General features: G+C 39.6%; 1 protein-coding gene across 3 annotated transcripts in view; it reads left to right on the forward strand.

Annotated features, from left to right (window-relative positions):
* Positions 1 to 20,737, forward strand: part of dock10 (dedicator of cytokinesis 10) — a 142,601-nt gene that overhangs the window by 38,166 nt on the left and 83,698 nt on the right. The window contains exons 1-2 of one of the 3 annotated variants that reach the window (XM_057840003.1): positions 8,516 to 8,891; positions 20,157 to 20,276. In XM_057840003.1, the coding sequence (XP_057695986.1) occupies positions 8,733 to 8,891; positions 20,157 to 20,276 (279 nt within the window). In that variant the 5' untranslated portion in view covers positions 8,516 to 8,732. Of the gene's footprint in view, positions 1 to 8,515; positions 8,892 to 20,156; positions 20,277 to 20,737 lie in introns of those variants that run through there. The other 2 variants (XM_057840004.1, XM_057840002.1) reach the window with 2 other exon arrangements.

Genomic DNA, 20,737 nt, shown 5'->3' on the forward strand with positions numbered 1-20,737 from the left:
TGAAGCAAAAACTCAGCCTCTGCATGTTTTTACACGGAGGGTCAATGCAATAATTTGGTCCCAATGTGGCAATCCAGGAGGAAAGAGTTCACAAAAGACAAATAATGTTTAAAATTGATTAGTTTTCATTTTCGCTATGATGACGGTACCATGGGCCGTTGAGCGGGTCGTTCATTGATTGAGGACTCGGGGGAATCCAGCTCCTGCTTGTGCCCATTTCAGTTGTATCTTTGGGCAAGATACTTCAACCAGCTTGCCTGTGTGAAAGTAGCGTGAGGACAAGTGGTTGATTGTGATCAGAAGGGCCGATGGCCCAAATTGGCTGCCTCGCTCCTGTCAGACTGCCCCAGGGCAGCTGTGGCTACAAAAGTAGCTTTCCACCATCTCATGTGGAGTGAAAGAATAATGCTAGCCGAAGCGTTTTTGAGTGTCTTGACTAGAGCTGGGAATCTTTGGGCACCTAACGATTCGATTACAATTACGATTCAGAGGCTCCGATTCGATTATAAAACGATTATTGATGCACCCCCCTCCTTTTTTTTTTTTTATTTTTTTAAATGTTTTGTACCCTAGTATCAATTTTGTACCAAAATTGTTCAAAAATCCTCTCAGGCTAAACCAAACTACTATTTCAGTATCAAGTTAACATATAACAGTAAACAAATATACAAAAATAACAGTAATTAAAATACTCCATTCCCCATTCTGTATCAGAAGCTTTAAACTACATTCAATTAATTTCATGTTGTGAGTCAACTGTTACAGTTGTTAAAATTGCTCCCGTTATTCCATAATTTCCCTTCTGTCTACTTTTGTCAAAGTTTAAAACTATTTCATCATTTAAAGATAGATTCAAGACAAGATTCTGCCGATTTAGGAGTATTTTAGATAAAAAGTTAATTAGGTTCGCTACAACAGAGCCTTTTAGAGAAGTCACTGCTTTAGTACTGCTTTAAGTGGCGACTGTTTACTAACGCCGGAAAGTCTGTCATTTCGCATCTCTGTTCAATAATGCATGTTCTAACACCGCCGTCGTCTGTCATTTTGCATCTAGTTCTACATATATATGATATCTACTGTAGCCGTATGTTTGTAGCAACTAGCAACTGGGCGTTGTTTGTAGCGGTTGTCGGCCGCAGTCAGGTATGATTGTTTTTTTATCTAGCGGCATGTGTTGAACATGATATTTACTCTCGGTCCGTTCCTCATTGCGTCCCAAAGACCACGCTGACAGTGTTTTACTTCTGTTTTACCTGGTATAATTCAATAATCGGAATTTGGATGTTTGTGAATCGTTCTCGAATCTTCCACGGCCGAATCGCGAATAATCTCAGAATCGGAAATTTCGCACGCCTCTAGTCTTGACTAGTCCATTGCATAATTATTATAATTATTATTATTATTATTATAACAGCAAATCTGTAGTATGATCACATACTGTTTTGTTAAGCATAGGTACTTTTAGTTGTATTATTACACATTAGAAGAAATAAACACTTAGGAATTCTATTGAGTTCATTTTGCCTACACTTATAGATTAGTCAAAATTTTTCCTTTACCCCAGACAATTGTAGGTGATTTAATTACCTGACATGTTTCGGCGAACACTTCCGGTTTCGTCAGATGGTCACTGGTGGACTGGAAAAAGGCCAGTCATTCGCACCGAAGAAAACAAAGATCAGCGCTGGATCAGGGAGGCCATTGAGATCCGCAAGCGGGGCCGGAGGACCATCAACAGGGACGAGGGGACGTACATGCTCTCTACGACCTGGAACAGCATCCTAGAAGAGTGAATGGTCAGCAGATGGCGTGACTCGTCTGTCAATCTGACAGGTGAGTCACCCCTTCATCCATCAGCTGATAAAGACGCGTCACACCAATACCAGTGACCCTCTGACGAAGTGATTACCAAAAAATCTCATGTATTTAAATCACCTACTATTGTCTGGGATAAAAGAAAAGTTTTGACTAAACAATAAGGGACCATATTCCCAAAGCGAGCCTTTCTTGGAGCAAGAAAGGGCAGGTGACGACTAACCCACCTGAGCAGATTGCAGTGGATGTGGGCCTCCAAGACTCTCTCGGCTATCCCTCCCTACACAAATCTGACAATCACCCTAATCAATGAACTCACACTAATCGACAACATTCCTTAAGTGCTATGGCAATCAATAACTTTTGGGAAGAAAATTCATGTGGAAAAAAAAGAAAGAAAGAAAAACTCATGTAATGTGATGTATGCAACTCTACCATGTTTGATTGTGCGTCCTTGGCTGCGGGGGGACGGGTCTTGATAAGCATATGCTTCTCCCGTCTGCCTTTGTCTTTCTTCAGTTCTTTCTTTCTTCGGGCTAATCATATCACATTTTGCAAATGTCAATGATACCGATGATGATGACAATAAACATTTCATTCATTCATTCATACACATGTTGCTAATGACATTTTACACCAAGTAAGTCACTCAATCACAAGTTAACTGCCAGCCAACTCTTTAATCGCAGCCGCTCATTCAAATTTAGAGAGGACAGTCAGTTGAAAGTTTACCTTCCATACCCCATCTTTCTCTGTGACCTTGTGCCTTAAAATGACAGCATCCTTACCACACTGGTCACCGTGGAAACCAGAAACTGTGTTCTCAAAACCACTCTCATAGGGGCTCTGCACCACATCAAACGTCACATTAATCTGCTGCCAGCTCTTCAGGGAACCCAACTATAGCCCGGCGAAATGCTTACGAGGCAGCTCCTAGGAGTTTTATTAGGCTTGCGTCGGTCCCTCTCCTTTGAAGCCCGTAAAACGACACGCATTTATCTATTGTGTAAATAGTTTGCCCGCATGCCTGATTATGCTCACGTGCATACATAAAAAGCAGTCCGTGTTAGCCCAAGCGGTAGTTGGTCAAGGGACAGACTGAGAATACACTGAGACCGCACAGCTGGGACACATTAGCTGCACAAATTAATGGCTGCACCCTGCCCTCTACACCCCCATGATGTCATCTTTTCAGTTTGATAGACATGTATTGTGCATCTAGAATGCTGCCATGACCAGGGAGTCTATTTAAAGACTGTTGTGTACATTGAAACACACATGAATGTGTGTTAATACCTAGATAAAGCTGTAAATAACAGCTGTTTTCATTTTACTTTTTAACTGTCAGCTCAATTGCTAGCTGCAGCCTCAGTCATTTCCTCATTCTTTTCTTTTTTTTTTTTTATTTAAGTAACACTTTAGACTAATGGTTATTGGCTGACACATTTCCTTTCTTGCCCAACTCAAAGAGCCATAGGGCTGACAAATTATACTACATATAAATGATTGTGGATATGAACAACAAATTTCATGAATTTGATAGCCGACCATTGTAAGATGCCCATGAAATGGTTAAGAGAGACCATAGTATTTGGGAAAGTATAAAGCCACATTTCCCACCACGGAGTACAGCTCATTTAATTGAAAATCAGTACAGTTTGGAACAGTAAACCATAATCTGGCATGCGTTTTCAACATGGGATGTCGTAGGCGGGATGATGATAACTTTGTCAGCTATGTAAATACAGTGAATCGTCTCATTTCGAAGCTGGATAAAATTCAGAAACCTGACCTGCGATTTATTTGTATTTAGAATACAGTATTCCAATGGGTGATAATGAAAAAAGTCAAACTTTAGTTTCTGTACAGGCAGTGATTAAGGTAACATTTTAGCTTTTTCATCCGTCATAGAAGTTACGAGGGAAGCTCGCTAAATGTGTCACCTTGTACTCTGATATAAGGCCTCTTGTTTTTTTTTAACATCCTCAATCGTTTTAAAGTGTAAAAAATACGGTAGCAATGATACAGAGTGACCCATAAAAACAGGAACTTTTTAACAATCCAATAAACCAAGAGTGGTGGAAGAAATTTTTTTTATTTATTGTAATTGAAACTTTAAAACATGCCATTTAAGAAACAAGGAATTTTTTTTTATGTCATTCTTTAAATCAGTGGTCCCCAACCTTTTTTGCACCACGGACCGTTGTGATGTGGGCAAAAAAATTACAGTAAATACTAAGGGTGTAACGGTACATGTATTTGTATTGAACAGTTTTGGTACGTGGTGCTCGGTTCAGAACGGAGGCGTACCGAACAAGTTTCTGACGTAATGTAACCCTTACTTTTCGAGGCTGTGAGTCGATTGGGTTACAGTTTCTTTGTGTAGATTATATTTAGTCTGTCTTCTCTAGTATAATGAGGACCAACACGGTAGGACAGTATAACCCAGAAACGTCAACGGCGCGACAACGTGGCCACCGCGAGAACGCAGTGAAACGCAGGCATTAAAGTCAATCAGCCAATGCACACCAGTCACAGTGCGGCTGCGTGTTAGACGCGTCCAGGAAGCGGCTCAACGCGACGCACGCGAAAAGAACAGCAGAGTTTATTATTTGACGCGAGACGCGGCCCTCCTGCGTCAATACTACTAGCTAGGATCGGGCAGACCAGAAGTCACTCGTGTAAAAATACGGCGGATCCGGTCGATTTTCAAACTAATATGCAATCGTACCCACTTTTTGAGTCCATCAGATCTCTTGAGTGGTAGATCGGGGCACAGTTGACTTGTCTTTGTTGATTTACTGCTGTCTTCTCTGCTATAATAATAACCAACACGGCCTGGTGTTCGATACAAAACCCTCCTACTACAACAAAACAAGTAGGAACTAATATTCACATAGGAACTGAAGTTATACAACATAAAATATACAATTTAAATGTACACTAAATCACATTTGTAAAATATAAACACATAATAAAATAAATAATAGCCCATTTAAATAAAATGAATTGAGATGAGCTAAAACACCTGTAGTTAAATAATAAGAATAATACACAGATCCTGCTTACACAATTACATTTATTAATTTCTGTGTGGCGCTTTAACTTGAGAAAATCCACCAATAAAACTTTTGAAAACCTTTCATAAGAAAAAAGATTCATTGAGGCATTGTATTTGTAATATACGTGTTAAAACCTTTGTCATTGGGATTGCTTTTCTCTTTAGCACAGGACTTCTTTTTTCTTCTTTCTTTCAGAAAGAAAACTGACCAATACACGGGGTCTGAAAGGCAAATTGTTGTTGGGTTATTATCTTTGAATACCCGCTACTTTTTGAGCAGAATTCTAGCTTTGTATAGGCTAATGTTCCTATTGTTGAAAGCACAAAAGTGTGTAATAAACAACTAGCACATTTATATTTTGCATTTTGTTTTCTTACTGTACCGAAAATGAACCGAACCGTGACCTCAAAACCGAGGTACGTACCGAACCGAGATTTTTGTGTACTGTTACACCCCTAGTAAATACTGTATAAGATAGCACGACAAGGCTAAAAACGAGCATTAAGTGCAGGGAAAATTTAACTCATCATACACTGACTCAACCTGTTTTAGCAGTGGCCTCTCCTAAAACTTGACGGCAAATATCCTTGGTCACAGGCATTATAATTTCTTCTCCAATCGTAAAAGGTTTATTTGCTTTAACAATACGGTTCGCCACTTGGTATGATGCTCTCATTGCATTTGCTTTTGTTTCGCCTCATTTGCTAACTTTTAGCCACATATTGTGCAGAATGGACTTGGTTGTAGGCTCTTCTCTTTGCTCAGCAGGTGGCCTCTTACCCGTAATAAAGCTGTCCAAAGACGTCGCCGCCCACAGCACACAGCCAACAGCAGCCAACGTTACTGTTTACAGTCATTGACGCTGGGCTGTTATAGCTGTTCAAACACCTCAGTAATGGTGTCTGACCACTAGAGGGTGACGAATACAAATCTCTACTCTGATGAGTCAATAGAGTAGGCAGGCATAATGAAGTGTCAAGAGGCACAGGCCAGATTGCGGTCGTTTACAAATTATTTATTATTTTTCTGAGGCTCGGTTGCAAATGTTGCGGTCGTTTACAAATTATTTATTATTTTTCTGAGGCTCGGTAGAAAATGTGCCATGGACCGGTACTGTTCCTCGGCCCGGTGGTTGGTGATCACTGCTTTAAACGACGTCCTCCTGTGCGAACTTATACTTGAAATCTGCTGTTGAGAGTCCTCATTGATTCCTCATCTGAGCTGGAATACTGTAAATTTCATCCTGAATTCACCATGGTGAAATGGTAAAATGGCACATTGTTTACTTGATCAAGGTCACTGTGTCGCACTGCTGCCACTTGCTCATGTCTGCCAACATGCAAAAATTGTTTTTTCAACAGCAGAGCAAGAATGTACTCATACAGAAGGACACCATTTAATGGACATCATTTTGAAATAAAAATTCCATAATTGTTTCTTAAATGGGATGTTTTAAGGTTTCAATTGCTATGAATAAAATATTTTACTCCATCACTCTAGGTTTTATTGGATGGTTAAAAAGTTCCCGTTTTTCTGGGTCACCCTGTACTTTACTGCTATTTTTTATGACAACACTGATTGCAAATTATTCTCTGGGAAATAGAGAATGAACTCCGCCCAGGTAGTGACAGGACCACACATTCTGTGAGTGCTTCCAATCAGACTCCATAAATGAATTATATTCATTGGTCTGACTTCACTTCATATACGTTCCCTAATTTTAGATGGTCATATTTAGGGCTGCAGCTATCGAATATTTTAGTAATCGAGTATTCGACTGAAAATTCTATCGATTCATCGAGTAATCGGATAAAACATATTTTTTTAGGTAGAGAGAATTATAAATATACATGAGAAAACAAGACATTTCATCTAATATTGAACCATTTTCAGTCAATCGTCTTTATTTTCGATTTAAATTGTTGAAACTAGGGCTGCAGCTATGGATTATTTTAGCTGTCGATTAATCGATGAACTAGTTAGTTCGAATAAATGAGTAACTGGATAAGGAACATGAAAAATTAAAATACCTGAGCTGAGCCTTAAACGGTATAAAAAAATAAATAAGGATCTATGTACAACAAAAGAACAATTGCTAACTGATATAGCAAAAGTCTGCTAGCTTAAATGCTATAAAACGCTAACTTTTTTTTTTTTTTATGTAATGCTCTTAACAAATGGTTCAGACACATATTCCCAAAAAAAAAAAAAAAAAAAAAACTGCTGAATATACCAATAATCTTCATTTCGAATGCATTCGAAAAAACATTAGCTCAAACAAAAACTTGGCTTATGTTGGTCTTAACATGGAGCAGATGGATTCAGCCACATGAAACGAGGCAGACTAGAGGGCAGTGTATCCACCCAGATCAATACAACTAAATGCAAACACTTTCAAAATAAACCATTGCAGCGCCACTTCAATTAAACGAATACTCGAAGCAGCAAAATTTATTTCGAATCTTTTTTTTCTAATCGAATACTCGAGTTAATTGATTAATCGTTGCAGCCCTAGTCATATTTAAAAAAGATGCAAAACAGTAAAATTACACTTTGGAATATATCAATTATTCACCTTCGATAATGTTTTGTGTTGATCTTTTGTAAGTCTGTTTGCTTTGGTCTCTATGTGGTTGCATGTACCTGTTCTGTCTAGTATATACTGTATGTAGTGACTTGTAAATGACTATTAAAAAAAACAACAACAAAAACCTTAATGTAGGTGGCGGGTGGGCTGCCTCGTCACAACTGGACTAATTATGGCACAAGAAGATCACCATGGATACCTCAGCAGGGAGCTAAACAGCATGAGAATGTGTGGCTCTGTATGCCATGTGTCACTTAATAACAGGCCTGCACAAAAATGTGCATATGTACATCCAAATTGTACATTTCATATAAAAGCTGGTCATAAATGATCCACTATTTCGATTCAGCTAAAGTTAAGGGAACTTAATGCTTAACATTTTCTGACTGACATTTTTACAGAATTAAATTTATGCAGTGTATATTGCAGTATTAGACAGCAGGACTGTTCTATGCTCACTGTCGTCCACATGCTACACGGCTCAGTTGTAAAGTCGCCCACTCCTTATTTTCCCTCCTCTTTCTGCTCTATCGCTCACAACTACTTTGCAACAAGCTCCCCAGAGCCTCACACACTGCTCATGTTGCCATCCTTTAGTTTGGAGCACAGTGGGCACGCTTTATGTGACACAGGAAGAAACGCACGAATAAGTTTAATATATGCACATTTTAAGAAAAAAAAAGAAAAGCTCAGTCTGCAGTAAAAGGGCGTGTTGACATCACTGCGGCACCTCCAGTGGTTTTTGTAAAAGCCCAGCAGTCAGGGAAAGAGGAAGGAGTGCAGTTATTGGGAGGAGGATTAATCAAAGAAAGTGAAAGTGCAGCAGAATGATCAAAACTGACGTAATTTTTGTCTGTACTGAAGCAGCTGCTTCTGGTCATCTGATGCTTATTACATTCTGCCATTTGTCTGGGCGAGCTGGGCTGGGCTGGTCTGGTCTGCGCTGCACGCAGATGCATTCAGTGTATGTGTGAGAGAAAGAGAGAGAGGAATGATAGGGGGAGACCGCTCTAAGGCTGGTCGTGTGGCTTCTCAGTCATATCCACAGGAAGAACAAGAATCAGGAGCAAGGCAATGGTGGGAGCTTGAAAAGGGAAGGGTTGCTGGCAGCTTTGTCGGGATGGAGCCTCCAGTACTTGACAAAGCTTGAATAGGTCTCAGCTCCACTGGTTGAACCAGTGGCTGCAATTGGACTCAGTTAGCGTCCCTGTTGACAAGTGGTTCGGTGACACTTGCTCACCACTTCGTGTCATTGACAAGGGATTATTATGGGCTGTTCTGCCAGTGTCGTCTTACTTCTACGCTCAGTGGGTGGGGCAGACTGCGGCCACATGTGTTCACGGCAGGACCAAGCGTCAATGGATGCTGCAACACCCACCCTGGAAGGCTACACAACTGTCAGCTCACCTCTGACCATCATTGTCATGGTAACCAGCTCTGATACTCCTCTGCCTAACGCATGTGTGGGTGGACAGTAGTAGTGGCATTTTTTTTTTTGTTTCCGTGTCTTCATTGTCGGAATCAATTTTTACCAAGTGTACAGTCATCGCTCCTCTAATTGAGTTTTCTCAGTCTCATTATGTTGCAGATTTTCAGTTTTCTAATGTTTTAATTTTCCACATGCTACAGACTAACTTAGAAATAAGTGCAAGCCGGTAGAAAAATCACATTGTCCCAAGTCTATGATCATTTCACTCTTCAAGAATATACACCACGCCCACAGGTAGTCAAGGATAGACGCAGCCACTGGTACACATTAAAGAGCTTTGTTTAGGCAAATGGTAACAAAACAAACACATGACACGTAAGTTACTACAAGGCCACAGCTAATGTCCAGGCACTCAACATACACATTGGTGGGTGAGCCAGCGTTTCTGACTAACAACCAGCAGGACAACTGTCCATTCATATTCTTATTCGCTAACCTGAACATCACTTAAGCCACCTTTTTAAGCCACGCACATTGAAAGACAAAGATAAGTCTGTCACAATAATCGCAATATCGACTTATCGATACATAAAACGGCCAACGATAATATTTACTATATCGACATACAGTGGGGCAAATAACTATTTAGGCAACCACCAATTGTGCAAGTTCTCCTACTTGAAAAGATTAGAGAGGCCTGTATTTGTCAGCATGGGTAAACCTCAACCATGAGAGACAGAATGTGGAAAAAAAAAACCTGAATGTGGAAAAAACCTGAAAATCACATTGTTTGATTTTTAAAGAATTTATTTGCAAATCACGGTGGAAAATAAGTATTTGGTCAATAACAAAAGTCCATCTCAATATTTTGTTATGCACCCTTCGTTGGCAATAACGGAGGCCAAATGTTTTCTGTAACTCTTCACTCTTCGCTTGGTGTAAAGAAATCAACTGTGGAAGCAATTATTAGAAAATGGAAGACATACAAGACCACTGATAATCTCCCTCGATCTGGGGCTCCATGCAAGATCTTACTCCGTGGCGTCAAAATGACAAGAAGAACGGTGAGCAAAAATCCCAGAACCACACGGGGGGTCATAGTGAATGACCTACAGAGAGCTGGGACCACAGTAACAAAGGCTACTATCAGTAACACAATGCGCCGCCAGGGACTCACATCCTGCACTGCCAGACGTGTCCCCCTGCTGAAGCCAGTACACGTCCGGGCCCGTCTGCGGTTCGCTAGAGAGCATTTGGATGATCAAGAAGAGGACTGGGAGAATGTGTTACCGTCAGATGAAACCAAAATAGAACTTTTTGGTAGAAACACAGGTTCTCGTGTTTGGAGGAGAAAGAATACTCAATTGCATCCGAAGAACACCATACCCACTGTGAAACATGGGGGTGGAAACATCATGCTTTGGGGCTGTTTTTCTGCAAAGGGACCAGGACGACTGATCTGTGTAAAGGAAAGAATGAATGGGGCCATGTATCTAGAGATTTTGAGTGAAAATCTCCTTCCATCAGCAAGGGCATTGAAGATGAGACGTGGCTGGGTATTTTAGCATGACAATGATCGCAAACACACAGCCAGGGCAACAAAGGAGTGGCTTCGTAAGAAGCATTTCCAGGTCCTGGAGTGGCCTAGCCAGTTTCCAAATCTCAACCCCGTAGAAAATCTGTGGAGGGAGTTGAAAGTCAGTGTTGCCCAACGACAGCCCCAAAACATCACTGCTCTAGAGGAGACCTGCATGGAGGAAGGGGCCAAAATACCAGCAACATTTTGTGAAAAGCTTGTGAAGAGTTACAGAAAACGTTTGGCCTCTGTTATTGCCAACAAAGGGTACATACCAAAGTATTAAGATGAACTTTTGGTATTGACCAAATACTTATTTTCTACCATGATTTGCAAATAAGTTCTTTAAAAATCAAAAATGTGATTTTTCTGTTTTTTTTTTTTTTCCACATTCTGTCTCTCATGGTTGAGGTTTACCCATGTTGACAATTACAGGCCTCTCTAATATTTTCAAGTGGGAGAACTTGCACAATTAGTGGTTGACTAAATACTTATTTGCCCCACTGTATAAATATACTAGTAGATAGGCTATATAAAATAGCCAACAACATTGTTTTTCAGGGCGCGAAAAATTACCATACTTGCTTTCCACATACATTAGCGCTTCGTTGAATTTTCTTTTATCACAGACAAACGTTTTAGGTTCTTTTATTTACCTGACATGTTTTGGCGTGTACTTCCACCTTCATCAGAGTGTCACTGGTGTTGGTGTGACGTGTGTTTACCAGCTGATGTCAGATAAATCAAACAACCTAAAACGTTTGTCGGTTCAATTTAAATAATCTATATGTGTTGACAAAAATGAGGTTAATACAATTATTCATTAGCGCTGCCTTCTTCTCTCGTTTCCTTTGTAAACTCTGCTGGAGGAGGGACATAAGCACATATACACAAATGTGTGGGGATAATAAAGGTGGACGGTATTGCATGTTTTGGCATCTATCTGGTCATAGGAACTACAGGGCAAGTATTGCCGATACAAATACGGTACGGATGCTATTTAATAATAAGGGTAGATGGCTCATCGAATTATTAAATCTCCTTTTTATTACCTTCAATTTTTTTTTATGATTAATTTATATGTTCTAATATTATACTACCATGGAAGAAATCTATTATACTCTTGTTGAGTGCAATAAGTCTCAAGGAAAACTTATTGTCCTTGAAGAAGTGTTATTGTGACAGGCCTAGACAGTCAAATGAAGTCTATTCAAGATACTACTGAGAGGAATGTGAGGTTGGTGACTCCAAGTAGACCAAAATAATACTTCTCATGCAAATTTGCATTGGTATTTTAGAGAATCAGTGTTTATGCAATAACCCAATACTCAATGAGATGATTGCTGGAATTAGGGATTCTATAAGTATTAGATAACCCCAGAGTGTTACAATTGCTGGAGTATCTGCAAACCACACTTTAAATGAGGGACTACTATATCTTAAAGTTTGCTCCTAATATATTTTTTTCACTGTACATCTCCCATTTTGGTTGTGACCCATCACAGCTGAGAGGTATAATGGGGAGGAAATGAGGGGGGTGGAGAATAGAGGTGGAGAATCCGGTCATACATTAGGAATTTAGGTTCTGTGGGAAAGCTCTAGCTTTCCCAACATATGGAGAGAAAATGATTTAACTGCCTGAATGATTAAATAAATGTGTACAGCCTTGAGTCAGTGGGTCTAGTAATCAGTGCTTGGATTACATAAAGTTGAATGTTCCTAAACAACTTTCCAGTACAATGCTGTATGTCAGCCATCTGTGAGGTATCTGTCTGGAGCCACCAGTATTGGCCTGATTTTCTTTTCACCCCAAGCAAGACCCAGGTTTCTGCAAGTCCAGCAAAAAAATGTTTGAGTTTTGGCACAGTGTGGATTTTACAGACTCCCTTGTTTCTTGCTTTCCCACCATAAACCTTTCGTCTGTTTTGTCTCCTGTCTGGTCTCTATGGTAAACAGGAGTTCATTGTAGACAGTTTCACTTGAAAATTTTATCTTTCAATATTCTAGTATGGCTGAGCCTTTCATGACTAGGCTGGACTACAAATTAACCCACTGATTCAGCTTTTCACAGAACTTCCCAGAATTAATTGGTTTCATAACAATAAAGTAAACCTGGAACTTACGTGAAAAGCTTTGCTTTGATACATTTTACATTACCCCTCAAAATAAATGGCTAATCTAAAACAGCGAAACACAAAAGTTTGCCTTTTTAATCAATTCAGCACTGCAGGGTAAATATGTATAATAATAATAATAATTAATAACACCGGAAATATGCAACGGACTGTCTGTAGCTTCCAACAAAACATTTTGTTGGTGTTCATCTATACCAGGGTTTAGCAACCTTTTTGGTGTGGAGTGCTCCTTTCAAATTTTCTTGTCAATCCGTGTGCCACATCAAGATTAATGACGCACATCCGAATTTTTATATCCAACAGAGCTGTAATTTAAGTCCAAAGAAAACAACATGGACATACATTGAAATCTTATAACTACTATTCTTCTTTATCAAATAACTAAAAAATAAATGCACACACACACCCCAGCAAGAAAAGGGGAACACGTGTAATTCTCAGCGCAGGTCTCTCACAGTACAGAGCGGGCTGTTTTATCCTTTAAAGTCAGAACAGGCGAGTCTCACATTTTGTCTTGTTCACTTGCAACTTAAACAGTGAATCTATGCACAATTTTAGATTTTATATTACAAATATAAAAGATGCCTACCTTAATGTGATCCCTGGCCCTGTTTCCATGATTTTTCATTTTGTGTCTCGTAGTGGCGTTTGACAATTCTTGTGCGACATACAACGCTCTCGAGGCATAATGCACAAACAGAGGTAGCGGAAATAACCAGCCAACTAGTTGTTATCAGCATCCCCAAGGGGCCGCTGTCCCCTACAATATGACCGGCTTACTAGTGAAACATAGAAGAAGTGGGCGTCTGAGCGAGAAAAAGAGAGGCAGCGAAACAAGGCGTTGAGAGAGAGTTGCGCAGAGAGCATCGTGAAAAGTAGCTGTGTCCCATGCTGGTTTTTGTTTTGTTAAAAAAAGTCTCCAGCAAAATGCCATCCACCGCGTCACTGTATTTTTATACACATCGCCACCTCCGAAGTAAGCACCGGACGAATCGACGACAACGAGCTAGGTGAATCGCCGATCCACTCCACACTACGGTGTGGAGTTGAAAGCACCGCGACTACCAAAAAGTGCAGATTCGTAAAAGAGTGTACTTCCGCTAGCCCTCTGATTGGTTGGCTTTGTGACACGTTAGTAGTGTGGGCTGGATTTAGCGAGCAGAGAAAAAAATCCGACGAGCACAGAAGTCGAGAAATTGAGGAAGAGCTGCAGGTGTGCTCAAAAGCTATTATTGCTTGCATATAACGCCATAGAGGGGGTTGGAGGGGCGCTCCCATAAAGAAACTGTAATGTAAAAAAAAAATTCCGAAACTCACATTGTATGAATTTTCAATAATTTATGTGTAATATACTGGGGTTCATAAGTATTTATACCCCTGAGAAAATCAGTGCTAGTATTAAATGCAGAAGCCTTTTTCTGCAATTACAAAGGTCAGACGCTTTCTGTAGTTCTTCACTGGATTTCCAATGTGGAAACTTGTATTTTGGCCCATTCCTCCACACAAATCTTCTCTAGATCTGTCACGTTTGGGGCTGCCATTGAGAAACACGAATTTTCACCTCAATTCAAAGATTTTTTGATTGGATTGAGGTCTGGATACTGGCTAGGCCTCTCCAGAACCTTGATATGCTTTGCACGCAGCCACTCCTTGGTCAGCTTGGCTGTGTGCTTCATATCATTGTCATGTTGAACGAGCCAGCCACGACCTATCTTCAAGTCTCTGACTGAAGGAAGGAAGTTGTGGCTCAGAATCTGACGATAGATTTCACCATTTATCCTCTGCTTTATACAGTACAGTCGTCCTGTCCCCTTTCCGAAAAGCAGCCACAAAGCATGAGGTTTCCACCCCATACTTCCCAGTGGGGATGGGTTTTTTTGGATTCTGCTCATCCTTCTTTTTCCTCCACTTGGGGTGTGACAAAATATCAAAATGGTGATATATCGTGATACTTTGTTTCTGAAAAGGTTATCGATATGCTCCTGCCAAGAATTGAGATATCGTTTTAAAATGGTGACAATGTCTAAAAATAAATGAAAAGTAACCAACAATTTGCTACCAAAATCTTCCATCATAATAGTGTCTGAGTTAATTCTAAGGCTGCATTGACGGTGCTCGACACCCCATTCCATTTAGACTGGGAACGTTCATTCGAAACCAGAGCATTTACAGTCATTCTGTCCGATTTTCAGGGCATTTACTGGTCCATTGCTGTTCATTTTAGGGGATTTACGGGTCATTTCCTGTTGAGTTTGAGTCACTGCCTATTCCAACAAGCCAAAATCAACAGGAAGTATTTGAAAATCAACAGGTAAATGACCTTAAATGGCCAAAAATGACCTCATTGCCTGGCGCTGGCTGCCACTGACGGCCATAGACGTTCAATCCGTTTGAAATGGAGGGATGGGAGGAAATGAACGAATCTTAATTCGCTGCCACCCACCTAGTTCAAATGGGTTGGACGTCTACTAGTGATAAACTCATTCCAATTCACAGTAGAAGCTTGATATCCTAGAATGATTTCCTGAGCAATGTATCGATAATTGTTGTATCGCCATATCGTCAGATCATCGTTATCGTGAGCTTTGTATCGCAAATCGTATCGTGTCTTGTGGTACCAAGAGGTTCTCACTCCTATCCTCGACACACGACGAGTACTTTTGCACCAAAATGTTCTACTTTGGTCTCATCTGACCACATGACTTTCTTCCATGACCTCTCTGCATCATTCAAATGGTCCCTGGCAAACTTCAGACAGGCCCTCACATGTGACCTTCTGAGCAATGTATGATTTTAAACCATTGCACGATAGTGTTCAACTAACAGTAGCCTTCGAAACTGTGCATCCAGCTCCCTTCAGGTCATTGACCAGCTCCTGCCGTGTGGTTCTAGGCTAAGCCCTCACTTTTCACATCATGAGTGATGCCCCACAAGAAGAAATTTTACATGGAGCCCCAGTCCGAGGTAGATTATCAGTCATGTTTAGTCTTTTCCATTTTCTAACAATTTCTGCAGCTTTTGATTTATTCTCACCAAGCTGCTTTACAATTGTCCCATAGCCTTTTCAAGCTTTGTGGAGCTCAACATTTTTGTCTGGTGTCTTTTTAAAAAAAGCTCTCTGGAGTTGCCCATGGTAGCAGTTGGATTATAACTGACCGTGGGGTGTACAGGTGACAATTATGAGCTCGAACGGGTGGTGGTTGGTTTCTCATGGGTCAAAAGTGGAATTTTTTTAAGGTAGACTGACTCTTTGAGTGTGATCATTATTGCTGATTCTCAGGGGTACAAATACTTATGAACCTCAGTAAATTACAAATATTTAAAAAAAAAACATCCATGTGAGTTCAGGATTTTTTTAGACGATTTCTCTGTAAGTGGAAATGCATGTATGATTGAAATACCATACCTCTACCCATTTTCTTAGTGGGTGAACTTGCAAAATCACAAGGGGTGAAAATATGTCTGCTCCTCATTGTGTAAGTATAGAAGATATAGATGCATCTGACATGCATGCACATGCTCACGGAGATCACAATGTGTCTGTCAGTGTCCCAATTAAATACACAAATATAATCTTAGACCACCCCATTTGCTTTCTGAGATTCACTTTTTGCCAGCAAATTGTGGGCGTAGCTCAAGAGACGTACACTTGCTACACCAGAACGCCCAAATCGATCTAACCTCATTCGTAAGTGCAGTGAGGCTAGCGCTTTTATGGAAATCAAGATGTGCTTCTTTTTAGGATTGAGCACAGCTGTGCCGTCTATAAAATGAACCAGTTATATCACCTTACCGGTCTCACACCTTGCACTAAAAGTGCAATTTAAAAAATGCTATAACACTCTCAAGTCCAAAGAATCATATTAGCTTAATTTACATCCAACACCTCCATAGATGGTTCTGCCTTTGATTGATTGTTGACCAGTTAAGATTGCATTGTTCCTTTAATTTGGTTCTAGTTTTCTTCAATCTTCAACTGGATAGGCGGTATAGAAAATGGATGGACACACGTTTCATGTTGCGGAACTGAAGGAAACACTCAAGTTGAAAAAGTTTGGGGCTGTCTCATCATGTTTTCATAAAGCTTTGTTCTTATGATATAAAGCAGATGGCTCTTGTCTCTTAACTTCCTCCCCACTCTTGCTATCCATCTTGTGTACCTAAATTCATCTCCTTGAGACACATCTGCTAACACCTCCTTCCTCAAAACGGTCAATGCAGGCCACCAGGAAAATCCATTTGGTTTTTGTCCAATGTTTCCATTCTTGGCTGTCTATCTGAGTTCTTAGTGTTGATGTATTCTTCAACATTCAAATGCTCCCCTTGTTCCCAGTCACTCTGTGGGGAATCCCTGAGCTGCAAGCTGGCTAGTGTAGTGCTGCATATGTACCCTCCTCACAGATGTATTTCATCAACTGCAACCTCTAGCTGCCTTACGCCTGCAAAGTGGGAGAGGACAAAACCATGGGAGGCTGAGCAGAGATGTTGAAAGGTTAATAGGGTGCAAGTAAGGGAGTATTAAAAAGAAGGGTCTCAAAAAAGAAGTTTGATGAAATAAATATAAGACTGAGGATGAAAGGAAGCAACCAACATTAAGCATCTGTAATGAGTGGAAGAAAGGGGAAGATGCGGGCGATCAATAGTCATAAAGGAAAACAGTTCCTTTTGCAGATACTGAACATAAACATATTACCATATTGGCCCGGATATAAGACGGCCCTGATTATAAGACGACCACCTCTTTTTCAAGACTCAAGTTTGAAAAAAGACCTTTTGAACACCAAATTAATTTTTATACAGAAAATAATTACAGTACATCCAAAACAAATAATTATAACAATATAGTTGAGAGGAGAAGCATGTTATTTTGCCTCGTTCAAATCTTAATATCTGGACATTTAAATATGTAAACTAAAGTGCAATCACATTCGTAAATGAATGGCTTCTGGTTTTTGAAATGTAAATAAACCAATCTATTGTGATAAAACAATAAATTGCAATAACTACATTAACCATCAACGGGAAATCTAACTGTAACTGTAGTCTTGAAACAAATCTGAATAAGGAAAAACATTGCAATAGAATAATGCAAAACTGGTCAAACTTGAGAGTAACTGAGATCTGTCTTGACAGAACATCGCTTCAATGATATCTGGCGCCATCTAGCGTCGTGAATAGGGAGAGTAGCTGAGATCTGTCATGACAGAACATCCCTTCAATGATATTTGGTGACATCTAACGTCGTGAATGGGTATAACGTCTAGACCGCGAATATAAGACGACCCCCTCTTTTTCAGTCTTGTTTTAATGCAAAAAACACCGTCTTATATTCGGGCCAATATGGTAATTTTTACGTTCTTCCTGAACTCTAAGGATTGATAGTAAACTTGCAAAAGCTGCAATTTCTCGCCACTTGGCATTTATTTATTTATTTTCAACTCAACTCAACTGCATGGACATAATTGCACAGTGTAAGATTACAATGGTGACGTTCAGAACAGTACCATACTAAAATGAAGTGACCAGTTTAAAAAATGGATTTTTCTAATTCACAGCAGTCTTGTCTCTTGTATGACATCATGTAAAACACAAAATTGAAAAAAATATGGAACCTTGCACAGCCTTGCAGCAAAACTGTCTGCACTTTAGTAGCATACTGTATAAACTGTGGTTTGCCATCTTCAGGGGTTGTTTCCTCTTAATATTGTTCTGCTCTGAGGTTTTATCAAAGGAAGTGCACTTCTGTGTACTGTGTACACAAATGATATATTTTATGATTGCACCCATACAGTGGTGTACATATTCATACACATGGGTGTATTTTTTTATTTTGCAGATTTTTCTTCATTTTACATTTGAACTTCCAGTATTAGTACTTTAAATGAGTTGTTCAGTGTCTTTCGAACACCTTGCTTGACATCTGAGGATCTGGGGAATTTTGAAGAGAGTGTGTGTGTGTTTGCGTGTGTGTAACAACTTAACAACTTCCTCTAGCATCCACGTGCGTAGACACGCAAGGTGGTGGCAGTTCTGCTTGTTGTAAGGCACATGAGCTTTTTCGGTTGTCTGATAGTTTTACTTTTTTTTTCTTTCAAGAATAGAATAGTATAGAATAAAAACTTTCATTTCTACCACTGGGAATATTGAGCCATTAGCATGAGCTTCAGGAGCAAAATCACATTAAGGAGGAAAACCAAGAATAAACGCATGAGGTCGGATTTCACCAGGTTGAGTGTTGTATGTATTTTATTATATTCCTTGCTTTCTACTTCTTATATGATATTGTTTTTTGACATTTCTAGAATTGTCTGACAAGGCTGCTGCCAACCGTTGGACCATTTCCGAGAATTTTATAGCTGTCCATTACGATGATAAAGTGATTGAGTAGTTTAATTCCTCTTCTTTTGCCAGGGTCTTATTGTATTTTATGATGATAGATGTGCAAATTTAATCATATGGATATTACTGATGTCTACATAAGAGGCAGATGTCCTCGAAATCAAAACCTTCTGTGAAATTTGCAAGCTTTTTCCACCACTGATCCAAATTTCAAGGCATCTTATGCTTATTGTTTAAGCAAAATTTTATGTAATATATTCAACTCAAATGGCCAGACTGCTGTTATTGACTCATTAATGCACTTTTAATATGCAGACGGGCCAGATGGGGAAAAAAAACACTCATAAGTAAAAGTGGTCTCTTGATTTCTCATCTGCCATTGAACATTGGTGAAATTATATCAGTCAAGGTACTGCAGTGAACTTGAGTGAACTTTGCGTGATTTTTTTTTTTCTTTCATGTAGGCCTGTTTGAACTATTAAGACATGTAAAGAACTATTTTCTAACTTCCTGGCTACAGTTTTCTCCATCCCTTGTTTGGCTGTTTTCCTCTGCTTTTTTGTGAATTACTGAACCAATGGTCTGTATGGTTTCATATGTATACGGTGAATGACTATTTTTTCAGATTCACTGAATTTACCAGGTTTCACGTTATCCATTCGCTACATCGCCACTGGCAAATTGAGACGCCATGTGACAAAAATATTTTAGTCACATTTTTGCGACTGTTGAGTCAAAGTGAAACCTTAAAAAAAGGGGTGGGTGGGTATGGGGGTTCAAGTATCTGTGACAGTCAGTCTCGGTTCATGTTCGGAGTCATGTTTTACGTCAGAGTGGTTGTTGTGTGCTAGCTTAACATGTATTCTTGTACAACAAGGAAATTCCAACCATATCATGGGTAGATTAAGTACAGCACAGCTATCTTCTTGCGCCTCAGTGTCATCAAGGACTTTGGGGCGTGCCCAGCCTGCTTTCAGCGGTAATAGCCACTTGTGTACTTCCTGCGTGCTTTTTTAAGGTCCTAATGATGTCATAGCACCACAGAGGAAATGTTGAAATCATGACTTTCCCTCCAAGAATATGGATTGGATCATTCCAATGCATAACTGTTTCACAAACAGAACATTTTTGAAGGTTGCCTATGTCCAATATTTTTCATAGAGTGCCATGACTCTACGCATACTAAAATTTGTATTTTGTCGTCTTTTGACAGCAAGAGAAGCCCAAACTGATTGATCCACTTGACTATGAGGCTGTCATCTCAGAACTGGGAGCAGAGCTTAAGCAAGACCCTCTTAGGGAGCTGCTGCTCTTTCCTGACAATGATTTCACAGTAAGTGTGTATGCGTGTGTGTTGTTAATGCAATCCGAGCAGAAGGATCTTAAATCAGATCGTGTTATAGCTTTCAGAGACAATGTTAAGGGAATTCCATTATAGAACACGATGGCAAAAAACACTCAAGAGTTGGAATATGTTTGCTGTAAGGAGACGGAACACAATTGCCTCCTTTGATTGTATACCTTATAAGGGTGTGACAAAATATCGAAATGGTGATATATCGTGATACTCTGTATTAGGGCTGTCCCAAACGACTAATTTCCTCCCGATTAGTCAGCCGACTTTTTTTATGATTAGTCGACTAATCTAATATATATATATATATATATATATATATATATATATATATATATATATTTTTTTTTTACTACTTTAATAATGATTTTTTTGTTCAAGCTTATTAATTCACAAAAAACATTTTGGAACACCTAAATTCTTTATTAACGTATAAACAA

Source organism: Corythoichthys intestinalis, chromosome 6 (assembly GCF_030265065.1).
Source record: "Corythoichthys intestinalis isolate RoL2023-P3 chromosome 6, ASM3026506v1, whole genome shotgun sequence".
Classification (NCBI taxonomy): Eukaryota; Metazoa; Chordata; class Actinopteri; order Syngnathiformes; family Syngnathidae; genus Corythoichthys; species Corythoichthys intestinalis.